The following is a 23690-nucleotide window of genomic DNA, read 5'->3' on the forward strand; positions in this document are numbered from 1 at the left end:
CATTGACGTATTTCTGGTTGTGCAAAATAAAATAATGCACGAAAATGTTCAAACTAAAATAGGTAAACATAAGGAAATCACTGTTTTTTTACTTAATTGGATTAAAATCAAATAATATACATAAATAAATAAAATATAAATATGAAAAATGAATGAACACGTTTTAAACTTATTAGTTATGCACAATCACATAGTTTGGTGTAAAATAATACCTCCATCAAACAGGTTTGTACCCTTCTGTTTTAAAATAGCATAAAAACTAACTTAAACAATTTATTAGGTACATAAGTACCTAAAGTAGACGTTTTCTCCACTCTGGATAACATAAAATTAATGATTGTATAGATTTAAAAACAAAACATCTTCAGTACATAATCGCAAACACAGTAAAACATAAAATTACGATCATGTTTTTGTCAGTCGCACATAATTCAATATTGGTCTCTTAGGTATTCACTTACTGTATGTATCACTAGCCAAATAAAAATATATAGGAATAGGTTATCGGAAATAGTAATTATGTTTAATTTACTCTCTAACACCTCATCATTCAATTCACTGTCAGTTAACTAATATTATCTAAAATTTGACTTTGTCATAATTATTATAATACAGTTAAGTAAATACGTAGCATTTTTTTTTTTACAAAATAATTGGTGGAAAATTAATCTGAAACTTTTCCAAATACTCGGTACTCCGTCACTAGATGTGGTAACTTCCGTTATATATCATAGTCAATAAAACTTCTACAACCTTGCTTCTATCACCGTAACTGTTCTGAATGTCAGTATAACAAAATTGTTTCACACTTAATATTTTCATTTAAATCCCTTCGGCGTTTTCTTCAGTTTCCTGAGGTTCAGAGTCCGGGAAGCCTTTCCGTCTCCAGGATCCGTGTGTGCAAACGCCGTGACCTCTCCACCACTCGTTGACGTCTCTATAGGTCCTCGGCTGAATCTCGTCGTGCAGCATGGCGCAAACCCGGCACCAGAAATAGGTGTTGATGAATTCTCCGGTGCCCTGAAATTTTAAAATACTTGCATCTGTAATCGAGTAGTAGCTCCATAACTTAAGCAGAAGGTCGACTTATTATCTTTTTAATTCATTTAATGGTATCATAATCAGCTACTGCTAGAGTATAAGCCTTCAACTGAGTTTGTTTCATCCATTTTAGATGGACGAATAAGGAAAAAAGCTGCACTTTTTGAGGAAAGTACCAAACTAGGCATACGCACGTCATGTTCATGTCCAAGCGCATTGTCGACATTTAGGAAGGGGAACCACCTCAAATTTATCCCACTAATAAAATGGCGGCCATGTTTCACAAGCAGCCTGGACATATATGGATATCCAACATGGCGACCAAAATGATCACGTATTTTTCACGGCGCCCTAAACGGCCTAAGCTGAAGTCAAATCATATGATTAGCTTCGTTTTTTTGTTACATTTTTAAAATTCCTTTCATTTTTGACAATTTCCTTGTGCCTTTTCTCTCCCCGACACTTTGCATTAGAGTAAAATCAGTAAACTCAGACAAAGCTCACTTGAGAGCGTGGCGACCTCAGTCTCGGGTAACTGCTCCAGGGACATTACCAGGCGTAAACAACTGTACAAATGCTTCACATCAAACGTAGTGCCTCGTGATAAGCTCGATTAAGACAGAGTGCGGTGCGAGGCGGGTTTGGTTTGGAGGGCGTGTTTATCGAATTGTTGATTTTATCTGTTTTCACCAAAATACTTTTCCCCATCGAAATTCGAAAGCGACTCGTTTTTTTCACTGAAATTTTGGAATATGATCTATCTATACAATATGCACACTATAGTAATAAGTGTAAAGAACCTTACCTTCCATTTGAAATAAGAATTGTACAATTCGTCATCCTTGTCAAGTCTGTGAAGGTATTCAGCCAACTCCTTCGGACTCTCAAACTCGTCTACGTGGATGTAGGAGTTGTATGGGGCGGCTACTTCGTAATCTTCAGGGCGAGCTCCCATCACGATCGGCAATATGTTTCGCCTAAGGATTAATACACAATTTTCAATTTTCAAAATTATGTATGTTCAATACTTAGAATATTACATTCTTAAATCTTGTGAATTATTCTTTGAATAAAAAAAATAGTTTTTTAAATTATTAGCAAGCTGAAGTAAGTTACAACACAAAAATATCTTGGAGTAATCCGTGACATCGGCTAGTAATTGAAGTAATACCTACTTTAATTTAAAATACAAAAGTCGATTGCCAATTGTAGCTCAATTTGGGAAGCGCTTCAGAGAGTATTATAACAACCAATAGTTAAAATTTGCCGTAGGTAATTAGTATGACAGCTTTAGCATAGTAGTCTATGCGTGACGGGCGCGATACCTGTAGAGATGCAGGTTCGATTCCTGCGGGTTGTCTTACTTTTTTCAAAATGATTTTTTCTATTGGTTATAAGTTATAATACATTTTTTCAGAAGTGTTTTCAAAATTATGTATGTTCAATACTTAGAATATTACATTCTTAAATATTGTGAATTATTCGTTGGATAAAAAAAATAGTTTATTAGATTAATACACCACTTGTAAATAAACTAGTGATAAGTAAAAGTAAATCTCTGTAGAATAATTCTTAATTTATTTCGATATGTAGGTACATAATCTTTTTCCCTTAATCATCTTCGGCCCTGTGATAGTGTTATTTATTTATTTATTTCTTTCTTTCTTTTGACCATGTCCGATCCTAATATGATCATATGGGCCTCCATAGAGTGGAGGTTTGTATTAACAGATTTGGTTTTTACGAGAAATGGATGTCAGCCACTTGCTCAACCTAGTAGGTCCATACTCTGACTCATACACAAATTGAAAACAATATGTATACTTGCCAGACCCAGGATTTGAACCTGCGACCCATGACGCTATAGGCCGATGCTTAAGCCGCGCGGCCATCGTGGGACTGGTGAGAGTGTTAGCTAGTATTAATGTCAACGTGAACTTGATACGATGGTATACTTATAACTCTTTTGAGAAGAGCTTAAAAACGGGGATAACGCTGTAAAGAGTTTAAAGAATAAAACAGAACCACTCACCCTAATCCATTGACGAAAAACTTTTCCGTGATATAATCCTGGCAGTTGGAGTTCTCGAATGCCAGATAGAACTTGTAATCCTTGTCGAGGATCTCGAAGCATTTATCAGCGTTGTAGCGTGGGCATCTCATGGAGCCGCAAGCGCCGTAGATGTCCACTTGGATGTACTTCTTCAGCTCTAGGGCGTACTGCAGCCTATGGTTACGAGCACCGCAGTTGGAGACGAACCATGCGACCTTGAACAGAAAATTATTATTATCTTTTCGATTTTCATAAACAATCTTTTAATATGTCTCACTATGCGATGATAACATGAACTTTTACAAATGTCTACCTACCGATAATATAATTATTATGAGAGAAGCGACACTCTCGGGAGTGATAATCATGCGTCAAGATTTTTTTAATGAATACTTTCAAACTATTTTTCATGCTCTGATGCCTCTGTCAATTTTGGGGACCTTAGTTTTAGCTCTTTTAGCCCGAAAGATATGGTAAATCTAGCCCGTGTCCGGAAACTTGTACATATGCAGTTCGCCGTATCATATTTCACCGTGAAATGTTGTATCGGAAATATATGGCAGTATATTAAAGACAGCACAACCTCTTTGGGTCGCATAGTACCAGCGCTCGAAATGGAAAATGTTACGAACCGGAGCGCTTGGTAATTTTACGAAAATATTAACACTGTTACTTATTTAATTCTATACATATATGTATTTAAAAAAACGATTGTGTTAAATTTTTTTTTATAATATGACTTATCTCGCTCAGACGGTAAAATTAATATTTAGACGAGACGGAGCGATAATTTTGGGGAATGTATGAACCGGAACGGCGCTCCAGTGCGTTCCGGTCCATTTCGAGCCATGCATAATACTGACATAATATTCAGGTCTAAATAAAACACGATTCTTGTCTGTATACAGGAAGCCAGCGGTAAACAAATTTTGAAAATAGCCAATATTATACCGGATTATTTTTAGTTAGGTTAGGTTTTCATTCTTGAATTTTGCCAAAATCAGCTATGAAAATTGAATTAATGTTCATATTGAAACTAATAAAATTGGAGACCGTATAGTATATCTTCGGTCATATCTTTCTGATAGAATGCTTACGGCGAACTGTGCTACGGTGAAATGTTTTACATACAACCGTATTTACAACCATAAAGCTTGTTAGTGATAATAATTCCAAAGTTTAAATTTTTGCATGGAAAAATAGTAGTGATAATGTAATTAATCACTTAATTTTTTACATATTCACTAAATTAGCTATAAATTAGTAATGGTATGCATCAGCGCCATCTTTAGATTAATAAAGCCTGAGCATATCTTTTTGCACAAGCAACGAGTGGTCCACTGTTCAGCTGTCAAAATCAGATCCCAGATTGCTTGACATATTGATTGACCCTATCTTGTTTCAAATTGAATTATAGAAAATAATCAAATAAATGCTAGTGTATTATTTATCATGTAACTTATCTATTCAAATCAAACCATTCCCTGTATGAACACGACAGACGCGTCAGTATGAGCACTCTATAGAACAATGACAGGTTATCCATAGACAACAACGAGAGGGGCGGAAAAATAGGACCAGTCGTTGTGAATGTATCGGCTTTCTACTTCAGCCGGCAATATATGCATTCATTAATTCAGTAAGCACATTCACTAGAAACACGGGAGCATTGAAAAAACTAAGAATTCTAGCCAAAATGTCAGCGAGTTACTGTAAAAACCATGAAGATACTTTTACAGTAACTACAAAAACTAAGTACAGCATATAACTATGAAGTATTTTTTTTTGTCACATTTATTTGATTTATTTTATAATTTATCATGAATTCGTTACAACGCGATGCTGGCAGGAAGGTCTAGTCCTAGTCACTAGTGAGGAAAGACGGCGTTCGTCCCATGGCTTCCGCCTATGGTAGTTTTATATAAATGCCTATTCATTTTTTTATTTTTAAATGGATCGATAACAAATTTTAAAAATTGAAAGCATCATATCGTATAAGTTCACATTAATTGACCTGCGTATGAATTCCAGTATGTTTATCATTACTTTAATTTAATCGTGCATATGTTCAGTTCCAACTAAAAAAGAGTTTTTTTTTTATTTTTATATAAAGCATTAGGCATGGTAATTCTCAATCCACAATAAAAAAAAACATTATGTTAAGAGTAAAATGAATTAAAACTACTAAATATTAAATATAACCTGATTAAAATTCATCGTCTACGTTCTGTTTACGTGTCTACAATAGTGCGGCGTCCAATTAATTGTCCTGGCGTCCAGTTGTCCCATTCCCTTCTGCACTTGCATCAAGAACCTAAAGATGCTGCTTTAATTGTAGTTTGAGCTCAGAAAATAATATATCCGCTGCAAATGTGAGTGGAAATGGAGATTTTACGTTTTTAATTCAAATTTTTGAGAACATGCATTCACTCATCAGCTTGACAAGATTTGGACCGTACAAAAAGAGGTGGAACCGGATCTGGTCCTTGGCAGTAATTTGTCCATCCCTAGGCTATACCACCGTATAGCTATTGATTATAGGCCATCTACGTTCTATTATTAAAATACGAGTATAATACCGTGTCCACACTGGCAACAAGTTGCTGGCAACCAAATTATATTTTACGATAATTATCTTAATTATCGTAAAATCTAATGAGGTTGCCAGTGTGGACACGGCATAAGGCTGACATGGGTGCGATGTGTTTAAATCAATAAGGTTTTTAATAAGGTTTGAACATACATAATTTTGAAAAACACTTTCTTAGAAAATATATTATAACCAATAGAAAAAAATCTTTTTTGAAGCCACCCCGGCAGGGAATCAAACACTACATTTCCCGGGTTTACACCCCATCCGCGCATTACCTCGATGCTACGCGGTGATATACTAATCGCGACAAATTTTTAACTATTGGCCACTTTTAATACCCACCCATCAGCGCTCTTCTAAATCAAGCGATTCAATCAATTCAGAAAGTGTTTTTCAAAATTATCTATGTTCAATAATTAGAATGGTACATTTTTAAATCTTGTGAATTATTCGTTGAATAAAATAAATGGTTAATTACAATAAGGTTTGATTTGTATTTTTCTCATAGACACGTTCTTACAAACGAAAATCGTATTAAATGGTTTTAATAAACTTCTTCGGCGAATCTATTCATGGTACATATAATATGTTATCTTCTAATCATTATCAGTAAAATAGTCATCATTACTATCATGGTGATTTCAAATTGTTATATAGGTGTGGTAATCGCTGTTAAACAGGAAGTCAGAAACAAAGCATTCTTTACTTTGTGTTGGTGTCTACGGGTTTTTGTATGTGTACCTACGCACGTACAGGGAACTCAGAAATAATGGGAAATGAAATACCTAACGGGTAAGGAGAAGCAGGCAACCGATGTCGAATACAGAGAATACGGGATAAATTTATACACCTGTCAAGAATACGTCATACGTCGAATACCGACAACTGTTCTAGGTTTATGCGTTGACGCTCATTTAATATTGGTGTATTACATACACTATTGCAAGTCTATTATATGTGGTTCATTTTCGTAGGACACTCACACATTGAAAACCCTGCGTCAAAATTTACTGTATTGACATTATAGCTTATTGGAATTCTATTTATTATCACTGTACTGTGCTCACGTACCTATATTGCATCTAGATTAGAAATTTAAATCTGATTTAAAATTTAGAAGAGATCTTTATCTAGCTACGTATTTTTTTGGACTTAAGGAATAAATGAGAACTCTGCCATTCTGGGCAGTGTTGACCTGTGTGTCCCTGACAACTATCTTAGAAATAGAGAGCATCTGTTGTTTATTCTCCCAAGGTGCAGAACCAACCTGCCACTGGTAATGACAATTGGGAGGGCGATAACTATGTTCATCTAAGTTGCTTCGGGTGTTGATATATTCCACTTGCGTGAAAGTGAGTTTAGGTGGACGCTTTTTTATAAATTCTTAAAATAGGATCTCTTATATAGATGTATAATTGTATTTTCACTGCTTTTGTATGTTTATATTATGTTCTCTTTTTACATTTTGAATTGAATACCTACGCGTTAAGGCTGAAACAGTATGATTTAGCTAACTGACTTCTTACAGCATGTGTCATATAATAGGTACTGTAGAATAGTAGTAAGTATTTACCTTTTTGGTCTTGTTGAGTGCATAGTTTCTGTCAGTGTTATCAACCTGTGTCACCTGGGGGTTGAAGTAATGCCACTTCTCATACGGAGCCACGATGTCGCTGTCTCTGCGGTATGTGGCTGTCCAGTTGAACACATCTGGACTCTTGATGTTGGGGGTGTGATAGGGACACTCAAGATAATAAAGCATCCACACCTAAAAAAGATGGACCCATTATTATATTGATTCACTGTAAAATAAAAATACCTAAGTATTAAAATAACGTGTCATTTTTATCTTCCTCTTTAGGTGTTGCAAAACTTTGTTGATCGTAAATATCGATTTTATGGGAAACGCGTTATAAACACAGACTTAATCAGCGTTACAGACGGAGATTCAAAAGATATTGTATTTTTATCTGTGAATGTTTTGCTAACCTGGTTTAATCACTAAGACAGTGTCTGCCAAACTGTGTGCTTCTGTGTTCTCATTGATGAAGACAGTGATTGTGTAAGATATTCCCGTTTGAGACGTTTATTAAAACATGACTGTTACTTTCGTCTCTAGTCTCACATGCCCTTTTATCAATGTTATCAATCAATATTATAATGTGTCAGAGAAACACTTATTATCTATGTTTTCAGAACAGTATTACAAAATATAAATACACAGTTTATCAGTTGTAATTTACGATTTTATTATTCATAATATTATGAAAACGGAGGAAATAAAACTGAATACTTTGAAATCGTTAATATAATAGATAAACAATAGTATTATAAAAAAAAAATGAAGTGATGAATGGACTGGCCTTGAGTTACTACATGACTAAAGCTAGAAACACGTCATTATCACCATGTCACGTGAGTTCATATTATTATTAATAAAAATTGACAACCTACAAAAACATGGTGTCAATTACCTGTCACTCGTATCTCCTTTCTAAACCACTTCAATAATAAATACGTAAAATCGCGTGATCTAAATTGTGTAAATTTGTAGAAATTAAAAACACGATTTGCCACACGTGAGGTTGGTTGAGTCTAATTTATACATTTATATACCGAGTAACCCCCGTTTCAGACGGGACACCGGTGTCGCGCTCGTATATAATAAGGAGGTCTTTGTATTCGAATAAAGGGCCTTTGTATTATTTTTATGAACGCTACAGAGATAATGAGTCAACGCGTGTCTGGTACACGTTTCCGTCGGCCGCTACATTCTCAAGCCGCCGACACACTTGTTTTTCTTACCGCAGCCAGTTTTATATTTTAATTTATAACGCGAAATTATGCGTTGACTAATTAGCTCTGGGGCGTTCATAAACATAATACAAAAGCACGTTTATTCGAATTCAAAGGCCTCCTATATTATATTGAGCGCGACACCGGTGTCCCGTCTGAAACGGGCCTAACATGACATTGCACACGTCTTGCCCATGGCGGGGCTTACCTTGAGTTCATGTGATGCGATGGCATTGTTTTCATATTATTTGAAGCTATAGCCAGGCTATTCTAACATATCACTTTACCCCAAAATAAAAAAAAAAGATAAATATGCTTTATCGTAATCAGACAGTTAATAATTATCCTGGGATGTGAACTGCCAGGTGTCATTTTTTTAACACGGCCGCTCACGTCCGTGTTAACTGTTTACAGCAAGATGTAATACGACAATTGCATAGTGAAATGCAGCGATTTCGAAAATCCATCGCAAGCCTCGTTGAGTAGTAGTAGCAGTATATATTATAAATGCGTCATACTTGATTTACAATGCATCCTACTTTTAATCTACAATTGGATAAAAAAAAAATATCATGTTCTAAACTGATGCATTTGGAATCAGGTAAGACTCAGAGCAGTATGTCTTATCACGCTTATCACTGTGTTACCAATTATTGTAGATAGCCGCCTGGTATACGGAATTACTCTGAGTGATATCCGTGTTATTTTGGATCAAGAAACATAACGGAAAAGTGTTAAAAGCTCTGCAGGACCCGTTTTAATTGGCAGGGAGAATATAATTCATATGGGGAAAATCTTTTTTTCAGTTTGCCATGAATTAAAATCATTTACGCGACACATTTAATTCGATATTCGAAATGTTATTTTTTTAGACTTAGAAAAATGGACCAATATTATTCTTAATTTTCTCCTATATGTATGTACATAAGTACTATTATCCCATGGCTCCTTCAAAGTCAAATGACCGACCATGTGAATATGCGTGCCTAAATAAATTTCTCGATGTAAAGTTAATGAACTACGCTTAGAATGTAGGCTATAATCATTCATACAAACATTTGCTTAGAATGCTTAGATGTTACAAAATTACAAGACGAGATTATGCATGCAGGTGAGTCAATGAATGATATACACATAATATCGTAGTTTCATTTTCCTCACAGAACACAGTGGCGCACCCAGGATTTATTATTGGGGGGGGGCCGAAGGAGGAGAATGGAAATTAGTCCCATATGCTCTTTTTCTTCTTCATATAAATATTTTTACATAATTTCACAATACACGGCGATATATTTGTACAGTTTCTCCTAGTTTTTATTAAATTGGAGGCATAGTGGCGGTAACCGTTGAGCGTGTCATCAGCGATTGGCGGATTGGAAGTGAACAGCGACCATGCTGGACATGTGTACCGAGTATGCTTAAACATTACTTAAATAATATCGACTGTGCTACCTGCTTGGTCTAGAGCAGTGTTTCCCAAAGTGTGGTACGCATACCCCCTGGGGTACGGGAAGAGTTTGGTGGGGGTACGCGCTGCACCTGGTTATGGCTACGCCTGGTGCAACAAGCATTAATACAACATCCATGCTAGAAGGTTTATCGCATGCGGAAGAAGAGCAATTGTTGGAATTATTAGCTTCAGACGCATTCTTGCAAAATAAATATAAGGAGTGTACTTAAACATCATTTAGGTTGCAAATGCAACATGTGTATCCAGTTTTAACAGAGAAATTCCTGAAATACATTGCCTTTTTCAACTTCATATCTATGTGAAGTTGCTTTTTCAGCATTTGTAGATATTAAGTAAAAAAAAGGAACAGCCTTTGGGTGTGGAACCGCATCTCAGATTAAAATTAATAACCAGGGAACCAAATTATGATGATCTGTCGTTTCAACATAAATAATTTCATCCTTCTCATGGTTTATAATGAATGTTATTTTTTATAATATAACTTTTATTTATATTTTATTATGAATGAATTTTATTTTTCGTTTATTATTATTTTGTTTATGTTCTACAAAAGGAATATATTTTGATTGTTATTAAAGTACTTATATGCATTTTTCTTTGACGAGGAGTACTCAGTGTTACGAAAATTATAGAAGGGGTACACAGATGTCGAAAGTTTGGGGAACACTGGTCTAGAGAGCTACAATATTTATGCCGAATTCCACCGAAAAAAATATTCTTTTGATTTACACCACCACCGTAGTGGGTGTAGTCGTTCTTTTCGCCGAATGTTTATCGCAGATTTTTGGTTTTTTAATATTGAGGTTTCAACATATTAATTGAAAATGGACAAAAAAAGTATTATTGCTTTTAAATTATACACAACCTACTCAATACAACACAGCCTAATATCTCATTAATCGGTCTTTTGTCTATTGCACTCGGTGTACCTACACCATGGCTCCGACATCCTGAAACGGGCCCTCAGGCTAGAGCAGTGGTCGAAAAACTGCGGCTCTTTGGCCCCTTGAGTGCGACTCTGCCACAGATGCTCTCTGCCATATTTGACATGGCTACAAAGAAGAAGCAAAGAAAATGGAAGAAGATAACCGTAAATGTAATGTTGAATAGACCGAGACTTCGCGTTTATTTAAAACTTAAATGGCTTACCGACCTTTATTTATGTGTCGGGAAAAATTAGCGCATTCAAATTTAGAGAGATACTACAACTAAAAACTCGTAATTTTGCGCTAAATATTCTGTCGATGATGCAAGGAAGAAAGCAGCTGAGGAGAAGCGTCAAGAAAAATAAAGTTCTGTATTTAATTAGGTCCTGAATAAAATCTTTCAACAATGTTAATATTGCAAATTTTGTGGTTAGTAAAAAGATTACCAAGAAAGTAAAATGAGAAATCGATTTATTGATGAGAACCTGGAATCGTGCTTAAAATTAAATCAACAACATACGAACCTGACTTACCCAAACTTTACAAGGAGATGCAAGGCCATTATTCACATTGAGTTTGTCAGTCATTGTCATGATTCAATTTTATGGATACCTGACTTACAATTTAATTTTTATTAATAAATAAGATCATTATTACGTATGATATTCAGTTTTATTCAGTGTACCTACCTATAATTTAATTAGGACTTAAAACTTTAACTAAAGTTTATTAAGTAAATTAGCAGTGTACCTACATACTACCTACGCATATAATTTCAGTTTAAGAAATTTGGCTCTCAAAAAAAATCTCAATCGTTGTACTGTTGATATTTGGCTCTATTGACTAATGAGTTTGCCGACCATTGGGCTAGGGTATTTGACGGGCCCCCTATCCACCACTTAGATTAAAGACAGTGTGAAACACTACATTAACGTTTTTCAAATTGTGTTTTAGTTCAAATTGAAGGTACTTATACAGTGAATTATTGGCGATTTTCAATACATCTACTTGAATAATGGAGCTGTCGAGTATCGACACATAATAATCTGAAAATATATTGGACAATTATATAATTTAAAATGTTCATAGCCTTGAAGTGTAATAGCGCCGCAGGCGACTTTTTTACTTTTAAAGATAATTTATGATGTATGTTTATCTCACTTATCTGGTCAATCCGACACGCTGGCCCCCCACAGCCCGGGCCCCCAGGCTTGAGCCCTATCAACCCTCCCCAGCCATCACCTATACCACTCCAGAATTTGGGTGGATACCGAGAATTTCATTAGGGAACAGGTTTCTAAAAAAACCTGACATCAGTGTTTCGAAATTTTTCTGTTAGAAAGTAAAATCTAAGAAATTTTGCTAAAAAGGGTGCTGGAGAATTACAAATCATTTTTTGTCGTGTTGTTTGTCTAAGCCCAAGGTATAGTTTATTGGCTTTCGATTTTAATGTGTAAAATCATTCTGATGATTTTCATATTTTGGGGGGGGCCAAGGCCCCCTGGCCCCCCCCCTGGGTGCGCTACTGACAGAACATATCAATGTAAACATTTACACGCCACAAATGAATAGGGGAAAATTCTTAAATATCTAGAGTCAGTGACGTCCCGTGGGGTAGGCAGATTGAGCGTCGCTTGGGGGCGGCAGTTACTCGAAGGGCGGCAAATGGAGGAGAATCATTAAGTATATATATAAATAGCTGCCTAAACTTAGTAATAACGGAAATATATTTCCATTAAAAATCAGCTCACTGGTTGGAAACAAAATGTATTAAGTAATTAACATACCTACTACGCAGTCAAAGCCTCGGTAAAATCACAAAAAAAAAAAAAAAAAAAAAAACATACCTACTAGGTTTAACATGACTGTATTTTTTGTCGGGTTCGAGATATCTAGTTTACTTCTGTTGTCCATGGAGGTCACGTCTTTTATGACCAGCAATGACACGTGCAGATTTTTTAATTATAGGTAGGTACATACTTGCCTAATTTAAAAATTTTCCAAATATTTTTGCCAGTCACGAAGTTGCCAGGTGTATTTTTAAATGTATCTGAAACCTAAGACTCACAATATTTCTATTGAAGCAGGGATAGCATTTCAATTAGATTTAGTAGTATATATTTTGTCGGTAATGTACATATATATAAAACACATTTCTTAGATATTTTAGTCATGAAAGGATAATGAAAAATAGGGCGGCACGTGTTCCAATAATATGGTTTAAACTAGTAAAATAAATAAGTACATATAATTTATGACAATTATTCTCAATAATGGATATTAATGTAACTACCTACCTACTAAAACTTGTCTGCCTAATACATATTCAACTTGTGACGCGCTTAGTTTCAAAATGCTGTCAGACTCAAAATCGTCTGAAACAATAGTAACCAGCTAACCCAGAGCTATCGTATTTTTAGAGCATGTGTTATTTCATCATAAAGTCACTCAAAATGCTTTTAAAATTATTTTATAACAAAAAAACTATTTATAATGGGATGTTTGTTCTTATACAACCATACATACAGATGGTATTACAACTGAAAAACACATAAAATGACACAAATTGTTTATTCATAGCTCCTGATGACTTGTCTGCTGATCTATGTCTGACTAATGAACATCTATCCCGATAGACTTATAAAATTATATGTAAGAAGTACCTATCGGTTTATATTATCTTGTCCTATCATAGTAAGTTCATCCTAATGCCTATACCATCTTCCAACGCCTGCTGTCACTCCCTGCTTTCCAGTTTTCAATAGTCTCACTTTGATATTTAATTAAATAAACTAAAACCTGAACATGTTGTGGATATGACGAGGACACTATACTATCCTCGTAATATTGTTTAAAAAATATATACTTATAACGTCTCACCTGGTTTTGAGGCCTCGCCACATTCGTCGGTATATAATGGTCCTTGTAGATGATGGCATCAGCGTCAGAAGCTGCCGCATGATCAGCAGTAATCTCGCACGTGCTCACCGGACATTCAGTGGCCTTCATGAAGACATCCCTCCCGAGTTTAACATTCCACGCTCCCAATCCGTTTGGAAGGAGAATCTTTTTGGTTTTCTGCCCGCTCTCCTCGTAGTCAGGGGGTAGGAACATCAACTGGTTTGCTATTCTATCGTCAGGGGATTCTGACGGGAAGAGTCTTGCTGATCTGTGACCCGTTTGAAGATCTCGGAGAGCCTTCTCTGGTCTTCTGCTTCCTCCCTGCACAAACCATGGCAGCGGAAGTATCCGACCGCGGTTCACCGTTCCAATAGCTCCATCTTGATTGTCAACAGGAACAACCGCCGCAGTAAGCTCTGGCTGATTCTGAAGATAATTAAATGATTGTTATTATTTATTATTTTAAATATTTACTAGAATATCTTCAATCTCGTATGGAGAAAATGAGAAACCAATTGAATTATTGAAACTAAAAATATTGGACAGTCCCTACGCGCAGCGTTGCTAATTTTGCACTTTTCTTGCCTGATCTAGAATTTTCGATAAGCATCTAGCTTGCAAAAAACGCATAATAGCTTGTGACGTTTTTACTAGCATTTGTTGATCCCTCCAAAAGCTTTCAATGTGCTGAAAATACGCTAGATATTTAGTTTATTTATTTTCATGCGCATCAAATTTCATCAGAAACATACTTAACGCAGATAGCTCGGTAGGTACATATTTTAGTAGCATGAGAATAAAACAACATAATTTAACACGTTGAAACAATATGAGTATTCATGGACTTATAGTGAAGTGTATCATATATGTAATCTAATGTGTGCTTAGGTAAGTGACATCAGTTTAGCGATTATCGGAATGAAGGAAAGGTTTTGACTTCGTTCTTGGTAGAATAATGAAATTTACTTGCAATTTTATTTTCAGAAAATCTAGCGTTTTTTCCTGCCAAATAGCTTGTTTTCGTATCCCGTCTATTATGTTTTTTCAACGACAGTTGGCAACACTGTCCTTACGTATCCAAGTTTATCTTAGTACCTACACAAAAAGTATCCACGAGAAAATGCGACAATAATTAATATCAAATTAACTACATATATATCACTCCTGCTAGTAAAGTCCTTCCATCAATAATTTACAGAAATTGATGATTATGATACATCAACTGTCTCAACTAAGCTCAAACACAAGCCCATAAATTCAATAGGAATAAGCCAGCTTGTTAGGGGCAAAGGTACGTGTAATCAGATTTTGAATATCCGTTTAAATGTAGAAAAATGTAACGAATTGAATATTCCTGCTGTTTTTTGCTTATTTTTTTATGCCAAAGATATCGACTGTGTAAAATCGGAAAAAAGTAAATTTTGATAATGATAGATATTATAATGGTATCGCCACATCTCGTTTATATAATAGAAAGTGTATAGATACCATCAAAAGTCTGCACTGATACGAAAGATCCCAGGTATCAAATCAGCGAGTATTTCTCCGGGTACATATTATGTATTTATGATACGTTGACAATTAATACTAATCGAATAATTATTATACTAACTGTCCAATTAACGTCATTAGAGTGAGTTAAACTATTTATTGTTAGATTGACGTGTAAGAGAATAACATACACTTAATTATTATGTAATTATATATTTTAATTTTTCTTACTTATTTCCACAATTATATTTAATATCGGGTTTGTCTTTATGACATACTCAATTTAAATATGACTGTAGAAATAAGTACGAAAAATAAAAATATATAACTTCTATAATAATTAAGTGTATGTTATTTTATATTCCAATTTTTAATTAAAATATATTTTCAAAATTGGCGGGCTTTTTCAATAGTAGTTCAGGTACAGCTCAGAGATGGCGCTGTATAGCGGGAATAATTTTGTTCGACACTTGCGAATCTATAAGTATCTTATCTATGATTCAGATGTGCCCAAAAGAAAAACCCGAGAAGATAATCATTAATAATTACAAGATAAAAAGAACTTTTTATATACAACGTTTTTAAATTTTCTGTTGAATTATTATGCTCAAACTTGTACTTGATATGAAGTAAATAAAAAACAAACAAACAAACAAATATAGAATACTGAAATGTCATTTTGACATTTCATTTTGATTTCCATACGCAAGTATATATTAATAATTTAGTTGCTAGGACCACCTCCTTAGCAACCAATAATAGTCTTTTATTTTTTACGGATTTTTCTGAAATAACTTTTCATACAAAACAGAATTAACTGAAAAGGCTAAAAGTATTAAAATAATGCATTGGCATCTTATATAGCATATTCTAAAAGTTTCAAATGTCTAGCTATCGTGAAGTTAATTAAAAATCTATTGCAAGATATCGTAGACCATAGTTATGTATTTAGTAGTAGGTAATTGTGATCTAGAATTCGCTAAAATATATGATCAAGATTTTTTCGTGAAATTTTTAATGTCTTTTTCGAGAATTAGTGTGACTTTTTTTAGAATGTTAATTTAAGATTAGAATTTTAGACATTTACACGACATGCGTCCATTCAACACATTGAATCATTTCTGCGTAAATTATGAATGATGGTTGTCATTCAATTACTTATGTAAACCTCATATTGTTATAATTTGTGTTCTGATAAAAAATCTACATCTATATACGAATCTAGGGAAAAAAGACACCGTTGCTGGTTTCCGCTCTTTGTAAAAGTTATCTACTATAATGTTGTTGACAAAAGAAGGCAACTATGTATTAGACGGGGAAAAATGTGGAAGAAAAGTTATTTTGAAAATTTAATTTGAAAAATATTTTAACGTTTACCTGGTAAAGATTTAAAAAATTCTTAAAACCAAAACATCAATCTTGAATTCTTGAAAATCAAATATTCCTTATCTCTCGAATTCTGAAATTCTCTAAAATCTAAGAAAGTATAGAATTCACAACCTTTAATTTGAAGTAATTTCTTTATTTCAACATTGTGTATTATAAAACAGATATTACGCAAAGTTATCTAAATATTATTTATCATGATTTGTAATAATTTACTCAACCCCTGAGGGTCGTACCAGTAGCGCAAGGTGGAGGCAGGATGTTAAGATCCGCCATAAATAGAGCACATTAAACTTTGTTAGTCATACGTATTTGTTTTTATTGAACTTATGCTACAATGTACAGATGGTATTGGTTAGTTTTTAAAAATCAATTAAGCCCTGCCTAAACCAAACCGTATATTTTGGGGGATACCACAAAATTGTGCACACTTTTTCATTCATACTTATTTTTTTCGTTGGATTAAAAATACATATTTCACATTTATTATTGTTTGTTCATTTTTTTTTAAATTCAAAGCCCTGCCTAAATCAAACCGTAATAGATAAAAAATATTATTCTATCTATAACATATTCAAAGTTAAGTATGATTTAATTGCATAATTTTAGATATTTTATAGATAGACAAGTGTTTTTTTACTATTATCTATTATGACTTGGTTTTCGCAGGGTTTAATCGAATTTTAAAAACTAACCAACACCATCTGTAAATAATTGTAGTCTTATTTCAATGAAAACAAATACATATAACTGACAAAGTTTAGTGTCCACTGTTTATGGCGGATCTTAACAGCCTACCTCCATCCTTCGCCACTGGGTCGTACAATATATTGTATAGATATATATGGAAATAAAGCAATAGTAATACAAAGAACATAGCTTACATCATCAATAGGCCATTCCTCCGTCTTAATTCCCATGACCAACTTCCACCCTTGCCGTACCCCCTTCCGGTCGTTCGGATCCGGCGACCCGGAAGCCTCCAGAGAGTTCTGCTTACCGGAACCGCTTCCGGTGAAAACAGTGACCTGCAGAAATATATTACTTGTATATATTTTCCCATGAAACAAAGTAACAGTCTTAAATGTTATATAATACAGTACAATATAAATACATAATATACATAGATAGATAACGGTAAACACAATACAATGTCAATAAAATGTGACGGGAGATACCAATTCCACCTTTAGTATATAGGCCGGAATTCAAGAGAATAGCTAAAACTGAAACAGATAATACAATCAAAAAACAAGGTCTAATAAAAGGGGAAAAGTTCTTTTAAACATATTACAGTTCTGAAACCAAACCATGTTATACCAATAAAATGCTAAATAGGGGAACAATAATTGTCACCATTAATCGCTGTAGCTCTCTGGCTCGCTTGGGTATAATAAATGACCCCATGTGCCAGTACGGAAGTGAGATTGAAGTTATTAATCACGTTGTCATACTTCTGTATGATACCCAGATACAGAGACTTCTTGAAGAACTAGCAAATAAAAGTACCAATTGCCACTGAACCTTTTGATTTTTTTGGCTCGGCCGAATATCAAGACGTTCCAGTGTGTTTCTGAGGGAATGTGGACTACAAGTGTAAATTTTTTTTTCTCTCTCCTGTAAATTTGAATTGTAATAACTGCATGAGTAAGTATTGTAATCATATGTATTCAGTGTCTATGTAAACGATAAGCTAAATAAGACTCAATTGAGACTTTGTAGCTTAATAATAAAAAAAAGTATACAGGTATTTGCCGCCCAAACTAGGTGTTCCTACTTCGTATTTATTATTTTGCCATAATTTTTCCTTACTGGACGTTTGAAAATATATTGGACTCTACATTTTTTTTATTGTTATTGTTATGTATTTTTTAAGCTGAACCTTTTTACTTTATATGGCAACATTTTAGGCAACAAAATACTGAAATAGTTTTAGTGGCGAAGGGTGGAGGTAGGTCATGCGATAGGCTGTTAAGATCCGCTATAAATAGTGTACACTAAACTTTGTCAGTCACACGTATTTGTCCTTCATTGAAATAATACTACAATTATTTACAAATGGTGTTGGCTAGTTTTTAAAATACAATCAAACCCTGCGAAAACCAAGCCATACTACCTGATAATAGTCAAAAAATACACGTCAATCTATAAAATAGCTAAAATTATGACATTAAATCATACATAACTCTGGATATTTTATAGATAGAATAATATTTCTATCAGCGATCGAAATGGAAAAGTTTACGAACCGGAGCGCTCGACAAATTTTCTGAAGATATTTACATAGTCATCAAATCGTATGTGTATTTAAAAAAATAAGTGTGTCAGATTTTCTATTCTATGGCCTATCTAGCTCAGACGGTCAACATATTTTTTCCACGAGACGGAACGATAATTTTACAAATTTCACGAGCCGGAACGGCGCTCCGGTGCGTTCCGTTCCATTTCGAGCCCTGATTTCTATCTAGAATAGCTGGTTTAGGCAGGGCGTAATGAATTTAAAAAAATGAACCAACAATAATATGTGTAACATGTATTCTTAATCCAACGAAAACAAATAAGTATAGATAAAAAAATGTGCAAAATTTTGTCGTATCACCCAAAATATACCAAACCTATTATGGTTTGGTTATGCATAGTTTAATTGATTTTTAAAAACTAACAAACACTATCTGTACATTGTGGTCTAAAGTCAATAAAAACAAATACGTATGACTAACAAAGTTCAATGTGCAGTATTTATGGCGTATCTTACCGGCCTACGTCCACCCTTCGCTACTGCCGTATACTACGGGCATGGCATATACCTTCTCATTATCACTTTTCCTCAACTCGAACAGACTATGTAAACTTCTTTATTTAGTGGTCAATCTACGTATAGTAGCGCTACACAAAAGTTATTCCTGGCTGGAATATACATAAACTAGGTACAGTACTCTCTCAGTAATCCGCCACCCCAAAAACCAGGCAAGTGTCCAATTAGTAAAAGCGGCGGATCATAGTGCATACATACAAAATATGGTAAAAATTAAAACAGGTATTTCGTAAAAATAGTTTTTTTTTCGAGAAATTTTTAGATACTAACAAAGTACGGTTTTATTTATAATCAAAATCAAGTATTTACTAAATTATACATGTTTATAAACTTTGTTTTGTAAACAGCACGATTACTGTTTTTAAAGATCGCAAATGCTCTACAGAATCTAAAAAATGAACGAAGGTCTCAAGCAAACCTTTGTTGAAGTGTGAATCCATTTTTGCAGATTATAAATCACAGGCGGCCATGTTCAATAATTAGGAAGTGATATGAGTGACGTCACAATTGCAACGTCATAATCAGTTGATTAAGCTAACTACCAGTTCATCTATTGATTAATTTCGACGGATTTTGAAATTTCATGCATACGGCGGTCAGTAATCCGCCGCTCGATTATCCGACAACTACTAATGCGTCAATTACATTGAGCTACTTTACGAGCTGTTTGTTGGCGAATTTACAATCTGACTGTAAAGTCACCCAGTGTCATCATCGAACAAGCTAACAAGCAGATTGTAAACAATCTACCGAGAAAAGTTGAAAGCCGGTCAACTTTACACGCTACACGCCGGCGTGTGGGCCTACTACGTCTGCGCAGTAGAGCGTAGTAGCGACCTCCCGGTAAAAACGAACTACGTTCTGTCAAAATAGTCGCTAGCTTGTTGGCTTCTAAGCGAATGGAAAGTTTTTTGTGTCATCATCACAATCGCAGTAGCTGAATCGCCCGCTTTTAAATTCGCCAACAAACAGCTCGTAAAGTAGCTCAATGTAATTGACGCATAATCCGCCGCTCGATTATCCGACAACTACTAACTATAGTCCGCCGTTATTTTTACTAGTTGAAAGCACAAAATCAAGCTCTGTAATTCACCGGTATTCAATTGTCAAATTCAGTAGTCCGCCGCGTACAGATGAGACGGGTTTATTTTGGAAACTTCTCCTTCATAAAACGTACGTTCATCGCAAAGAAAGTAATGTATCAGGGAGGAAAGCGCCCAAGGATTGCGTCACAATTATGCCGTGCTCTAATGAAACCGGGACACACAAACTGAAGCTTTTGGTGATAAGGAAAGCCAGGAATCCTAAGCCATTAAACAATTATCTGCCTCACTGAACAACTGGTTGTGTCAAGTGATTTACTGTTGAATATTTAGAAGTTTACTGTACCTATCAATTTCAAAATAAGTTGTCTCACCTGAAGAATGTTCAGCCAGAAGAGCAGACCACCCGTCAGTAGCACTAGTACGAACAAGCCTCTCCGCAGCGAGACCCTCGGCCGTAACATGGCGCATGTCTGGGAAGATCTTCTTCTTCACAAAATTTACCACGTTCCACCAACAATTATTCACATTGATTGATCACTTTTCATTATGTCGATGACATCCTTCATTATGGATTCAGCCTGTAAATTATTAACACACAGCTTAGTGAAGAACGCATTTTTAAATAAAATTATAATATAATATTAATAATACTGCACTTTACACGGAACATTTTGCATGAATCGCTGTCTAAACGTGCCTTTGTTTATCTTGATTAATAAATAAATTTATCGTAGGCAATTCACTGGGTTTGAATTCAGAGTATCCACCTAGGTCAGGGGTTCACAAAGTGTGTCCCGCGTGACTTTTTGATGTGTCCCGCAAGATTTATGTTAAATCTGTATTATTTTTTATTTTTCATATCGAATATTAAAAATTACATTTAAAATGAAATATCCTTTGGCAAGAATGAACGGTCACAAACTTTGATGTGTGTATGAGGATGTATCTTATCGTGATAAGAATTTAATTGAATTCTACAAAGAACTTTCACTTGAGGTATATCCAAATATAGTTAAACATGCTCATCAATTCTAGTTAAACATATAGTTAAACATGCTCAAAATTTACAAACTATAATTGAAGTAGGAAGTGAAATGATGTTAACGCGCGTGTTTGAACATGTACCTAACCAATTTTTTTTTAAACCGTACATGTTCAAACACGCGCGTTAACATCATTTCACTTCCTACTTCAATTATAGTTTGTTAATTTATGGCTACGGCTGTATGTTGTAGCTTAATCACTGGGGACTGCCAAAAGAAATTGCGTATTTCAAAAAAACACTACCTTATTCTTAGGTTAATAATTATTATAAAGCAATCATTATTCGTAGGATGTTTATCACACTTGAATGGTCAAAGACATAGCTTATAATTAGTATCTTTAGAATTATCTTCAAATGTGTTAATCTTGCCCATTTTTTGAATAATAAAATGTCTTATTCTTGTCAAATTTGGGATCACAGAGATTATCAATATAATTTTTTATCGTAAATATTTCACTATAATAATGTCGACATAAATTATACTATTGGTTTTATAAATGTCTTTGAAAATTAATAAATGTAAATAATCTTAACACCACTGCACATTTATGTACTGAAATATGACTAGGTATATTCTAAAACATTAGAGCGAGAGGTTTAAAAGAATACTGTTTTATGTAATAAAAATACTTTATGCAGTCATCAAATGTTTAAAATAAATATAAAGGATAATAAGGCTTCAAAGTTATATAAATAGATTATCTACAAAGTTTAAGGTATGTCCAGGATCATGATTTAAAAATAGAAAAAAGCTCCATTTTGACCCACGCTGAGCATGTCCGCCCTTAAGCTAGTCAAGTCAATTTATATGATTCAACAGAAAATTTAAAAAAGTATATAAAAGTTTTTTTTATCTTGTAATTATTGTTGTTGTGTTTGAAAATTTACGTAACGGCGTGAAAGTAAACACCATTATTTGTACGAATATGGCACAATCAGCTCACGGTTAATTGACCGCAGACGAACGTATTTGAATTCAAGATTGTTTTACAATCCCATACGGTTGCTGCACTGTTCATAAATGCATCCCTAAATAATAACGCTAAAGTCTCTTGCCCACAGACTAGAGCCCTGTCAGCCCCCTGTCGAGGCCATGGTCAATACACAAAATTTGCAATGCCATAATGGTTATGGTTCATTTTCTTCAACATCACAGTGATTATGTAATATCGTTATTAAATTAACTTAAGGATCTGGTCGCGTACAATTGCCTATGGCGTTCAATTTACCGCAATTTTTGTTCGCGTATTTGCGCAATCGTTTAATGATTAACAAAATTTACACAAAAAGAAAACCGAAATGGCCATAAAACGGCGCTATAAAAAAATTCTACTGGTTTTTGTGAAATTTATTATTGAAATGTAAGTAACAAACATTTTTTTATTGCCTGAAGAAATTACCTTTGGGAAATCTACGTGATATAGTATTTTGGAAAAAAGGTAAAATGTATTTGTAAAAAGTCTGCTGGGGAAAAGTTGCCAGTACAATATGTTAGCAAGCATTATGTCAACGTCATAATAATCAGTCGGGGTACCTTATCAATCGCTGAATAAAGCCTTGGCATTAACGAATCCAAAACGAAATTAACGATTGTCGATCAAACTGACAAGCGTGTCCTCACTGAGTAGGGATTGTAATACCGAATGAAAATTTCAATATCGGTTTTTCGGTATTTATTATTGAATGCCGGTATTTCTTAAACATTCAAAAAAAAAGTAGATGCTTATCAATAAATATTATTTTTTATCGAAAATCTACATACCTACATTTATTATGTTGACATTTAAAAATATGTATTGATCATAATTGTAGAACTAGTGATTTTATACAAATAATTTCAATATATCGATAATTTCAACTAAAGCCCTCAAAAGTTCATTAAGTGCAAATAAGTCCGGCTGCAGAAAAAGGTTCTTAAATTCAACGCTTGTACAGTCATTAATAATTAATAATTATAGAATAATAAATTGAAGATTTTTGTCACGGATGTTTTCTATTTACGAAATAATATTATGATAATTCATCGCGACAATTACATATAAAAATATATATTATGAAATTTATTATTTTTACACCTCTGTTGGATTCACTCAATATATTTGAATTTTAACAGCACATAACTTTTA

At 34.2% G+C, this 23690-nt stretch overlaps 1 protein-coding gene across 4 annotated transcripts in view; it reads right to left on the reverse strand.

Moving 5' to 3' along the window:
• Nucleotides 1-644: 644 nt before the first annotated feature.
• FucTA (glycoprotein 3-alpha-L-fucosyltransferase A) overlaps nt 645-23690 on the reverse strand; it is an 84288-nt gene continuing 61242 nt past the window's right edge. For all 4 annotated transcript variants that reach the window (XM_085956304.1, XM_085956303.1, XM_085956305.1 and 1 more), the window contains exons 2-8: nt 20891-21097; nt 17543-17686; nt 13761-14207; nt 7261-7455; nt 3074-3309; nt 1847-2018; nt 645-1020 (exon numbers count right to left, since the gene is read on the reverse strand). In XM_085956304.1, the coding sequence (XP_085812430.1) occupies nt 823-1020; nt 1847-2018; nt 3074-3309; nt 7261-7455; nt 13761-14207; nt 17543-17686; nt 20891-20980 (1482 nt within the window). In that variant the 5' untranslated portion in view covers nt 20981-21097 and the 3' untranslated portion in view covers nt 645-822. The remainder of the gene's footprint in view (nt 1021-1846; nt 2019-3073; nt 3310-7260; nt 7456-13760; nt 14208-17542; nt 17687-20890; nt 21098-23690) is intronic.

The sequence above is a fragment of the Rhyacophila brunnea genome, unplaced genomic scaffold, assembly GCF_057557595.1.
Source record: "Rhyacophila brunnea isolate RB1 unplaced genomic scaffold, BYU_Rbru_1.0 scaffold_6, whole genome shotgun sequence".
NCBI lineage: Eukaryota > Metazoa > Arthropoda > Insecta > Trichoptera > Rhyacophilidae > Rhyacophila > Rhyacophila brunnea.